Source organism: Mustela nigripes, chromosome 4 (assembly GCF_022355385.1).
Source record: "Mustela nigripes isolate SB6536 chromosome 4, MUSNIG.SB6536, whole genome shotgun sequence".
Taxonomy (NCBI): domain Eukaryota; kingdom Metazoa; phylum Chordata; class Mammalia; order Carnivora; family Mustelidae; genus Mustela; species Mustela nigripes.
The window spans coordinates 54,174,173-54,186,179 of NC_081560.1; the positions used below are offsets into that span (position 1 = coordinate 54,174,173).

Consider the following 12,007-nt stretch of genomic DNA (forward strand, 5'->3'; position numbering starts at 1 on the left):
TTCATGGGGCCATTGTCATTGGATCCTCACTACAATAATTCTTTCAAAGATGTCCAAGCAATGGGAGAAAATCCTCTTACCCTTCACTGCTGCTGAAATCGAACTGGAATTTTACAAATATTCTCATCTAGGAACAACACAAAAAAGTACAGAAACAAATGATCCTAGTTTTAACACAACTGATCCAAATAGGAATAGCCTGCATAGTTATTGGTTCACGTCTATTTGTCTTCCCTTAATCTTGCTTCCATACTCAGTTTGTATACCTTTGGTGACTTACTCTAAGAGTAAGTATACTGGGGGGTTCAGAGTTCTGAAGCCAGACCACTGGGACTACATCCAAACTCCACTGTTTATTTACTAGCTGTGTGACCTTGGGCATGTTCTGTGCTTCTGTTTCCTTACTGGCAAACAGGAGATAAATAGGACTATCTATATCTTACAGACTGTTGTGAGAATTAAATATATTAATAATATAAAGTGCTTAGTACAGTGCTCAACAAATGTTTAAGTTATTATTATTACTCTTATGGAACTGAAAGTTAATGAGACACTTTCTGTTGGCAAATAAGCTCTCACACTTCTATAGAGATACATCAGCACACCAGGTCAGATCCAAACTTCTGAAGCCCACACTCAATAAGTTTCTTCTTTTTGACTAGAAAGCAGAGTATTTTTCCTCACAGAGGTGGCCATTATAACTGTACCCATACTCATACTCATACTCTTTTCCCCTAGAAAAGAGTGTTCCCCATAGAACACTCCAAAGATTCTTTTCTTCCCACCCTAAATCCTTTCCTCAACACATGGAAGAGAGAAAATACACAACTTATATTTATTTGGTACTTTGGGCTTTAGAGAATGTTTTCATATATATGAAACCACTTGATCATCTAGGAGATAAGTAAGGCAGGAACTCTTATCCCTTCTTAATACAGCTTAGGGAAATTAAGCATTTGTTCAGGATCACACAGTTATAAACCTGCAGGACTGGGACCTGAACCTGCTTATTCACTGTACTTTCCTTACATGGGGTTCCTTCCAGTGGAAAGCTGGCCTGGACAATCTCCCCCTGCATGTTGGGGTTTGTTACCACTTTGTTTCCCATTTTTAGAATCTTCGTAGAGCCCTCGATAATCAAATCCACCTTGTTTTTCTTCTTTAGATCCCTTCAGTGGTTGATCATTTATCTATTTCCTTATCTTGTCTCTTCTCTTTTGGATAATCCTTGAGGTAGAGCTGGGCACAAATTGGGTGGCTGCCATGGCAGTGAACACTGAAAGAAGACTTTCCTGTTTTCCTTGTTTGGGCTAGTTAAGGCTTCTTTCCTAATTATAATGATGACACCCACAGTTCTTTCATGGCTGCTTGGCCTACCAGAGCATCAGATGGTGGTGGAGGCCTAGCTTGTCTCCTTCCATCCCTTAGCACTTCAAGGCATCAACCAACTATTAATATTTATTGAAAACCCACTTATGTTGAATATTATATGGCCAATAACCACATTTAATATTCAAAGTCCAAAGGATTTCTTGTCAAGAACTTTATTTTGATTTTTGGAGGACTAGGCCAAAACACATGTCTCTCAGCAAGATTTCATTATTACTGTACTGAGGGTTGCCATGCCTGATTCTTTCTTACCTATATGCTTCCTGCTAATGTATATAGCAAAGAAGGAAGAAACAGATAGAGGGAAGTTCTGAAGTGGAGGTATGGAAAGTTGCAAAAACCTCTGCTTGGACGCTAGTGGTTTCTGACCTGGATTGCAAAAGGCAAGTCAGCTGGAAAGTAACCTAAAGGTGCTAATGGAAAATCAGACAGGAGAAAATAAACTTATTTTGTATTTTTCAAAGTCTGTACATTTATAGTATACACTGAAATGTTGCCAGGGCTAATAGAGGCAGAGGGGGAGAATTTTACAACATACAGGTTTGTGAAAACTTAAAAGAAGAGAACTTCGGGGCACCTGGGTGGCTCAGTGGGTTAAAGCCTCTGCCTTCAGCTCAGGTCACGATCCCAGGGTCCTGGGATCCAGCCCCTAGTCTGGCTCTCTGCTCAGCAGCGAGCCTGCTTCCCCCTATCTCTCTGCCTGACTCTCTGCCTACTTGTGTTCTCTCTCTGTCAAATAAATAAATAAAATCTTGAAAAAAAAAATTAAAAAAAAGAAGAGATTTTCTAAATGCCTGCCCAGTACAGCAAGCCAGCAGAATGAAATGTTATCATCTTTTGAAATGCTTTATCTCAGAGAAACTCCTATAATAACAGAGATGAATAAAGACAGCTTCTACCAATATATGTTGCCTTTTTTTTAAGAGGAAAAAAGCTAAGGCTGATAGTAGCCTTGCTGATAAACTGATATTATGAGCACATCAAAGGATTCTGCTGTTAAAATTGTGCATTTTCCTTTTCCAAAGCACACTGTCATTTCTGACAGAGACAGCCTACCCATTCCTGTAACTATGAATCACAAAAATACATTCATATTTTTTTGGCTGAATAAAACACCTTTATTTTTTAAACAATAAATTAAAATATGACTTTGCCAATTTTAATATAATTCTGGGAAAGTTTCTGGTAGTGGCCAAAAGAAAACCCTACGGTTTCAAGCGGGTATGGAGAGCAGCCTGGCATTTAGTTCCTATGCTCATATTTCTTAAAGTGTGATCCTCAGATTCTATGTCTCAGAATAATCTGGAGGTTTGTTAAAATGTAGATTCCTGGCCTTATGTCAGATCTACAAATGTCTGGGTTAAGTTTGTGAGGTGAGACCTGGGTATTTGCACATTTAACCAGCTCTTTGATTGTTGAATTGGGAAACCACTGATTAGAGAACAGCACAAAGTTCTTTTTACCTAGAGAGGGTTCTAATAGAAGGAAGTTGTCTTTGTAAACGTCTTCCATTCGGCTAGTTGATTAGATAGAAAGCTTTCTATCACCCTAAATTCTGGAAGGCACCAAGTCTACTAGGCCAGGTATAATTGAGTGTGTCTAAAGGACAAATATAAAACATTCATGGTAGTTGGAGACTACAGTGAACCTCTAGCTCAGACAGCTCCCGGTTTCTTCCTTTCCTCAGGGTACTGGGAAATACCAATGTGATATTGTTCATTAACCATTTAACCTTTGCCCTTATATTTATTAATAGTCCTACATATGTTTTCACAGATAAAATGCTTATGTCTTCAGAAATAACTCTTTTTAATGAATTTAATGAAAAGAGATTCAGGAGGTATGGTAAGTTAGTAGGAAGAGTTTTTGTATTAGGGCCTTTTGATTCCCCTATATTTTAGGGTCATAAAATAACATTAGGCAAGTTACTTGTTTCATTTATGTTAAGATGATTCTTAACATAAATGAATCAGCCCAGCTCTGATGTTGGAAAACTAAGAAAGAATTGAAAAAAAATTTACAGAAGGTCTATGAATGTTTTCTATAGAATAAATAATCATAATCATAATCATAATGACAATAATAATAAAAAAAGTCTGCTAACAAAGTGTCTGGCATCTTGAATTGTGACTGTGGGCAAGTTAGGTAACTTGAGTCTCAAATCTTTTTTATTTTTGTTTTTAAGTTTTTATTTAAGTAATCTCTACACCCAACATGGTGCTCGAACTCATGATCCTAAGATCAAGAGTTGCATGCTCTTCCTTTTTTTTGTTTTGTTTTTTTTAAAGGCAGAGATCACAAGTAGGCAGAGAGGCAGGTGGGGGGAGGCAGGGAAGCAGGCTCTCCAGACAGACTCTTGCTGAGTGCAGAGCCCTTCATGATGCGGGATTCCATCTCATGAGCCATGAGATCAGGACCTGAGCTGAAACTAAGTCAGATGTTTAACTGACTGAGCCACTCAGGTACCCCATAAAGGTTTTTAAGTACGGTGAGAACTATAAAATCATTAGACATCCTACATTAGTATAAATATATTTAATTGGCTAGCCTTCAACTAATACTAAAGACTAGTAACCCTGAAGAAATGAGACCCTAGAGTTTTAAAGATGGCTGCAGAAGGTTCAGAGCAAAATGAGGAAAATATGTTCTGAGTCAAACATTTGGCTTGCAAACAAACTTTTGGAATACAGTCAACTTTTAAGCTTGTGATTGCCTGTATCACATTAGAACCAAGGGAAAAAGTTGCTACTTTAGTGCAGGCTGGTGAGCTGAATAAATTACTATAAGTGATTCTACATTTGGCTTCTTGTTAATCTAAGTAGATTAGTTCGTGTAATCAGAATGAAGCTCAGTACTACATGTCTTACTGTGGCTTATGTATTCATACAGGCAATACTGCACAATGTGTTAAGGTATAGGAAAACATAGAACAAGGAGCCTACAATTTCTGTTGAAATTTCAAATACAGATATTCCATTTTAGAAGGAAATCTGCTTCTAGGAAACTGCTAAGGGGACTTATAGTCAGATAAGATTCAGGAATACTGGGTTGGTGAACTGTGGACTATTTTCTTCTGAGTGCCCCCAGGAAGTTAATATTTGATAAATAAATAAATAATCACATGAATAGAAGCCAAAAATTATTGCAAGTTATTCTGAAATTAGTTGGCTTCAAATGACTTTTTTAAAAAAAAAATATTTTATGTATTTCTCTCAGAGAGAGTGAGTTAGCACGAGTGGGGAAGAGGGGCGGAGGGTGAAGTAGAAGTAGACTCCCCACTGAACAGAAAGCCCAATGTGGGGCTCTTTCCCAGGCCCCAGGATCATGACCTGAGCCAAAGGCAGAAGCTCAACTGACTGAGCCATCCAGGTGTCCAGGCTTCAAATGACTTTTTGTCATTTCCTCAAATTGAAAATATCCTCAAAGTACAACTGTGTGCCATCACTGAGGAATACAAAAGAATGTGCCTGAGTCTTGGGAAGCAAACCCCAAAGGCGAATTCCCAACATATTTTGCCAAATGACAGCATGTTTGGAAAAGGTGTAATCTCCCAAGTCAGTATTCTGAAGAGGCTGCTCCTTTCTTTGATGTGAATGTTTTAGTGGGCTTGTAAAAAAAAAACAAACATAGCATTACTTCTGGAGTCAAATATTGTATAGATTTCTCTAGTTCTAAATATTTAGCAGTGACATTTATGATACAGATTAGCAACGTTCTGTCATCTTAGAGGTTCAGAATTAACACTCAAAATTAATTTTTCTAATTTCAGAAGCTGAAGTTAGGTGTTCCTAGAAAGTAAGGCAACTTTCTACTATGCTCAAACTAATGCCTTAAGAAGAAACATCCTCTTTGGGATGCCATGACCAATTCCAAATGTGACTTTTCTAAAGGGAAGTACTCATTTGTATGTGTTTCTTCTGAAGCAATTTGCTTAGCAAAGAACTCAGCCTCACAAATGTATAGTCTTATATGATAATGCCATCTCCCCCCGTCCCCGGGGAGTTCCATGAAGTCTTAAAAATTCTTGAAGGAATGGATGACAATAAGGCATATTTTACCCCTATATTCCCACATTCTAGAAAACTGAAGTAGGGAGAAATTCATTTGTGAGTTTAACTCAGACTACTGATACTGTATCAGTATTAGTTTACCAGATAGACGGCACTTAAAGATATTAAATACAATATAATATTTAAAAACTTTCTCGGCATGTATTTCCCACATTATGTGATTTAAATGATCAATGAAGTATAAAGTAGGAATCTTTCTGGTTAATTTAAGTACATAACCCATTTACAGGATTTAAATATTTGCACAACTTACACGAACATGCCCTCTGGGGTCACTCGTCCAGCTTGAATTAAATAGCCTCCAAATCGAAAACCCACTGCATATGTGAAATATACAAAAGCATGGCTGAATGCATAACAGATTCCAAAGATCTGTGCTTTCTTCAAGGTATTTCTGAAATGCACAAAATTTACTAAGTAATGAGACACAAGGTATAGCAAGTTCATTTAAATAAATGCAGAGTAATGAATACAGAAGACTAGACATATTATCATTTAAGGGATATACATTCTTCTAAGAAAAAAAAGAGAAAGTGAGTGTTTTAAAATGAGAATTATTATAGAGAAAACAGATACTATGATGATTCTCTCTATAGTTCTATACTCTATAGTTCATTGCAACAAAATTTCCTCTGTGTAGGAATGGACAAGGTCTGTGAATGAACACCTAATGAAAGAGTTGAAGAGATTTGGTTTTGAAGTATTTAGAAATATTGTCTATTGTAACATTTCACTAGCACATTAAGTAGTGGAAATTAAAGGGTGGTACCAACCACAGGCATGAAAAGAGTACAAAGCTCTCTCTCTGATAAAGTAATGCAAATAGTATCACTAAGTAAATGTGATGAGGACTGGTTTAAAATTAAAAGGAGTGAACACACTTGTCATATATACATTTATCTTAAAATGTGAACCATTTTAGCTATTCAATATAAAGGGCTAAGCAATCTTATTCTCTTTCTTGAATATGTTATATCCTCAATTTGGTTTCAGGAAAATAATAAAAATGTGCATAGTTAGTAGTAGTTCATACTACTAACTATAGTTAGTAGCAACATGGGAGGACTAAAATATTCTACCTGTGCTTGTTCTCAATTGCTTTTTCTAATCTCCTCTTGATGAAGTCATATGAGAAATGATGATATACCATTATTAGGAAAGATTCCAGAGCAAATAAATTGGCAGGCAAACCACTGTAGTCATCCAGGAAGACTGCCTTCACAGGGACAGCTAAAGTTAGTTAATGAAGTCAGTATGAATCTACAATCACCTGTGTTGGATCTGAAGCGTCTCCTCATATGCTTGCTCAAAGGCTTTTTCTCTTGTTAATGACACTATAGTCCGAATATTTTCCACGGCTTCAGTTGCTATCTTATAAAATAGGATAGTAAAATAAAGAAATAAAATTAGTAATGGTTAAACTCTGGTTGTGAATTCCAGTCATTTATACAGGGGGCATATTAAGTATAGCATTAAGTCATAAGTTTTCTTAGCTTCTTTTTTTCTTTCCCAAAAACAAGATAGGAAAATAACATTTTAGGATAATAGGCTCAAGAAAAATTTATTTTGAAAAGATTTAGTCCACAGATCTAAATTCAGTCCCCTTGGAATCTTCACTGAATTTCTATTTAAACTGGTTCTGTAGGCAGAGAGATCAAACATTAGCATTATGTTAATATGTAATTATGCAAAGAAAGTACAAGATAATTCAAGAAGACAGTAGACAGAATCAAATAAATAATTGCACAAAATACAAAGAGCAACCAAAAAACCTCAGGAACACTGCAGTAAAGTAATATGGGTAAGGCTATTAAATGCTATATAAGTTACAGCCATTTCTCATTTTGATGTCTGTGAACTTAAAAAGATACTTAATTTAGGGTCACCTGGGTGGCTCAGTGGATTAAAGCCTTTGCCTTTGGCTCAGATCATGATCCCAGGGTCCTGGGATCGAGCCCCGTGTCAGGCCCTCTGCTCTGCAGGGAGCCTGCTTCCCCCTCTCTATTTGCCTCTATGCCTACTTGTGATCTCTGTCAAATAAATAAATAAAATCTTTAAAAAAAAAGATACTTAATTTAAATATAATTAATGCCTTTCTTTCTTCCTTCCCTTCTTTCTTTTTCTCTCTCTCTCTCCTTCCTTCCTTCCTCTTCTTTTCTTTCTTTCTGAGACAGAAAGAGAGCACGCACGAGTAGAGGGAAGGGCAAAGGGAGAAGGGGAGAGAGCAGATTCAAGCAGACTCCCTGCTGAGTGTCGAGCCTGACTTGGGCCTCAGATCATGAGCTGAGCTGAAATCAAGAGTCGGCCACTTAACAGACTGAGCCACCCAGGTGCCCTAATGCTTTTCCATATTTCTATAATATTTGAAAAGAAGGAATAATTACATGAGAAATGAAGGAGACTTTGGCTTAGAATAACTTGTTGGACATGAGAACACATGTTGACTTGAAAGAGAAATTTCCTACTTTCGCATTCTATTTCCATAGTGGCAGTGTAGACTGTGGGACAGAGGAAGACCTAGGTGGTCACCCAGTGTTATTTAAAGAATAACTTGGGTTACAGGAAAGAACCAGATTTCTGGATGGTGTGCAGGGCACCTGGATTCTGCTCTCAATTTTGACTGTGAGTTGTTCTAAATTCTCATTAATTTTAGAGTAAGCTCAAAGTAACCACCATTTGTAACATACACTGTAGTATGCAAGAAAAATGGGTAAAAATGCTAAAACCCTGAGAGAGAAAATGAGCAAAAAATCTTTGTGATCATTTTTCACAATGGAGAAAGGACTTAATATCATTATAGAATCTTAGAAAATAGTCCTCTGTAAAAAACCAAAAAACTAATACAGTTATTTTAAGTATGAAAAGTAAAACAGTTGATGATTTGTCCAAATATACACATGCAACTGAAGAAGGACCAATATGTTTTATTGGTCCCTATTCTAAGCTTTGGTGTTTGGTAAATAGATTAAAAGCTACTGAGAAAGAGAAAGACTGTTTGATTACAGTTACTGACTGTATAGTCTGGGGTCATTCAAATAATCTAAAAAGGAAAAACTGAAGGACACATATAAAGGTTAAAGCTCATGATATAAAAATTAAGATGCATAAAATCCAATTAATCCCCATTAATTTGAAGGTTGTGATAATTTGCACCACAGGGAGGACAAAACAACTTTTCACTGTCTTTGAGGCAAATAAATGCTAAACAGTTCAGTCTGTAGTGCCCAAGCAGACATTCCAAGGGTCCTTATCTAGTCCAAGGAAGGTGGAAAGGTCCAAGGGTCACACAAACCAGATTTCAATGAGTCACATGCTTGGCATTCCAATTCCTGTCTAACTGTGATAGTCCCTGGATATAGATCAAAACTAGTAAAATCATTTTCAGACTCAGAGTGTGTTCACCCAAGTGATAAAAGTCTTTGAAAATATATCATGAGAGGAACAGCTTAAAGACCTGTGGATGGATGGCTAAGAGAAGACTTGGCATTTACATGATGCAGTTTCCTCAAGGCTGCTAAGGGAAGGGGCTTTGGACCTCTACTGAGATGAAAGCCAAGAATGGTAGGATAGAAGGCCCCCAACAAACAGACAAACACACAAACACCAGAACCAAAAATTGCCTACCATCCAAAGGCTATTCAAGGGTAGGGAGCCTGCTTGCTACTGAGGAAAAGGTTGGGTAAAAGATGGGACACTTGACAGGGATGTCATACAAGGGATTCCTTTTTTGGATAACTGATTGGATCAAATGACACTTCTTTCAATTCTTAGATGTTATGAAACTACAACGCTAATGTCCCCTAAACTTCAAATATAATGATTATTTTTATAAATATGATTGTTCCTGAGAGACATTTTCCCAGTAATTAAAATGTTCATCTTGATCAGTATAAAGATGGTCCTTGTTTCTAAAATCTTATTTTTGGCACTATCAGAAACAGAAAATTGCCTTATATTCAATAACTCTTATTTCCTCTACATTTTGAGAAATAAAAATAACTAAAATTGTTTAAGAAAATTTAATTATTCAACAATCAGAGAATGTGGAATCATGATGTTAGCAATTTCCCTCCTGATAATGGCAATATGGCTGGCATTATTGAGTGCATACTATCTTCTAGACACTATTCTAAATGTCTTGCATATAAGAATGCTAAGTGTTTTGTGTAATACTTAGAAAAATCTGCAAGTGGTATTATTATTATTCCGACCTTACAGAGGAAGAAATTGAAGTCCAGAAAGGTTGACACAACTTGCTCATATCACACATTCGTTAGTGATAGAATCTAAAATGTAATTTCGCCAGTTTGACTCTAGAGCCTACACTCTAAATCACAAATCCTGTTATACTATAGCCTATTTACACCCCATCCTAAATTAGTCTGGATGCATTTCAATTCATATATACCTCTTTACAGGCACCTAAGAAAGGAAGTGCGCATACTATAAAAATGGCAACTCTTTGTTTTCCTCTTAAAATGTTATGATGGTAAAAAGTCTTTATTTTACCTTCCCAGCATGCTTAAGTTCTTGCTTATCCTTTTTGGCAAATCCAGTCATAGCTGTGGTTTCAATCATTCCTGTCAGAGCAAGTACTGGAGCAATACTCAAAATCAAGAGGGTCATCTCCCATCCATATATGAAGGAAATGATAACTGACAGTCCCATGTTAGTTGCATTTTGTGTTAAGACACCGATTCTTGAACCTGTTGCCTATAACAAGACATATTTTGGGAAAAAAGTCAATTAATTTTAAATTTACAAGTATTCCTATTATAGTTTCTTACAAAACAAGGCAGGCTTTCTTTTTTAGGATTTATACTTACATTTTTACTTCGAACTTGTACTTAGAAATTAAATAATACCCATACTTAAAAAACTGTCCTCTACTAAGGAGTCATTATGCTTTTTCTATCTTATTTATTTTTTAAAAGATTATTTATTTGATACAGAGAGAGCGAGCACAGGAAAGGAGAGTGGCAAAGGGATAAGCAAGCTCCCTGCTGAGCAGGGAGCCCGATGGAATGTGGGGCTTGATCCCAGGACTCTGTGATCATGACCTTAGTTGAAGGCAGACACTTGCTGGACTGAGCCACCCAGGTGCCCTGCTTTGTCTGTCTATGCTGCATATTGTTCTTTGACATGTCCCTATCATTCTCTGAATATGTTCTTACTTTCTGACACAAAAAGATTCTCCAGGCTTTACTGCTGGAATCTATCATTTCTCCAAGGAGTCCTGGTTCCTTTTGGTGGATAATGGTATCTAAAGTCAATATATGGTTTTAGTTGTGCTCATTATTAATGGCATATCAGTGGAAAAAACTGGGGAATGTGTGTGTGTGTGTGTGTGTGTGTGTGTGTGTGTGCAGACGCAGACACAAATTGAAATCTGTATTTCTCTATTTATATGAATCATCAATTCACTTCGATACCTCCAGTTCCAATCCAGCACCATGAAGTTATTTTCAGCTTTCTTCCTTCTCATATTTGTTATCCCCTTCTGCAACAGTAAGAAACTTGGCTCCCATTTTCTTTGATTTATGTGATCAAACTCTCTGTATGTAACCAATCTGATATCATGGCCCCTGCTTCTCCCCTGCATGGATACCTTTCTCCCTCTGCTCTGGCTAGGCTTTCCCACACCAGGCTGCCACCACACATGGACGTGCAACCCACCATATGTGGGCTCCAAAACCCAACATTCTACATTCTTTCTTCTACACTGATGGAGGGGCCGGCATTCTTAGTCACTATACCACAGTAGTGCTGAATCGAATGATTTATACGATTCATTAAGGTGTATACTTTGGATATCATTACTTTGTATTCCATTTTCTGCATTTTATTTGGTTTCACTAAGCAAAGATTTAAAGCATCATTATCAAGATTTATTGAAAAGGAGTTGGAAACATGGTATAAGGTAATTATATTTTGAAAAAAATCCCAAATAAGTAGAAATATCTTTATAACTATTTTATGAGAAGTATATGTCTTATGAACCAACTTTCAGTGGGACACATGATAGTAATAAACTGAAATGTTAAATTCCTTTGGTGCTCAGATGAAAAAATGAGACTCCATTTACCTAGAAAAATAGCTATCATCAACAATATCAATTCACATTTTAAAAGATTTATTATGATCATGAAAATATGACCATTGGAAAGGTTTAGATAATGTTAAAATTTACATCCTTCCAGACACTCAGATTAGGATTATTCTGTGTATGTAGCTTTGTATCCTGCTTTAATCCTTTTACATTACACTGCAAGCTTTTTCCTGGTGGTTAAATAGTCTTCAAAAAAATACTTAGAATTTTTCACTTTTTCCAATTTTTCACTATTAAAAATAAAGATGTAATGAGCATCTTTGTGCAAAATCTTTATGCTTATCTTTTAATTCCTAATGTTACATACCTAGACAAGAGTAATATGTTAAAGGGTACATACTCTTACATGCCTGATAGATATTATAAAATTGCTTCTCTAGAAGATTGTATCAGATTTCACTAAAGTACCCTCAAATTAGTATCATCATTAAAATAACAA

The 12,007-nt window shown here is 36.4% G+C and overlaps 1 protein-coding gene across 1 annotated transcript in view; it reads right to left on the reverse strand.

Moving 5' to 3' along the window:
* The window catches only part of ABCB5 (ATP binding cassette subfamily B member 5), a 116,413-nt gene that overhangs the window by 18,778 nt on the left and 85,628 nt on the right, over positions 1-12,007 (reverse strand). The window contains exons 21-23 of the mRNA XM_059395700.1: positions 9,969-10,172; positions 6,730-6,830; positions 5,713-5,853 (exon numbers count right to left, since the gene is read on the reverse strand). Of these exons, the coding sequence (XP_059251683.1) occupies positions 5,713-5,853; positions 6,730-6,830; positions 9,969-10,172 (446 nt within the window). The remainder of the gene's footprint in view (positions 1-5,712; positions 5,854-6,729; positions 6,831-9,968; positions 10,173-12,007) is intronic.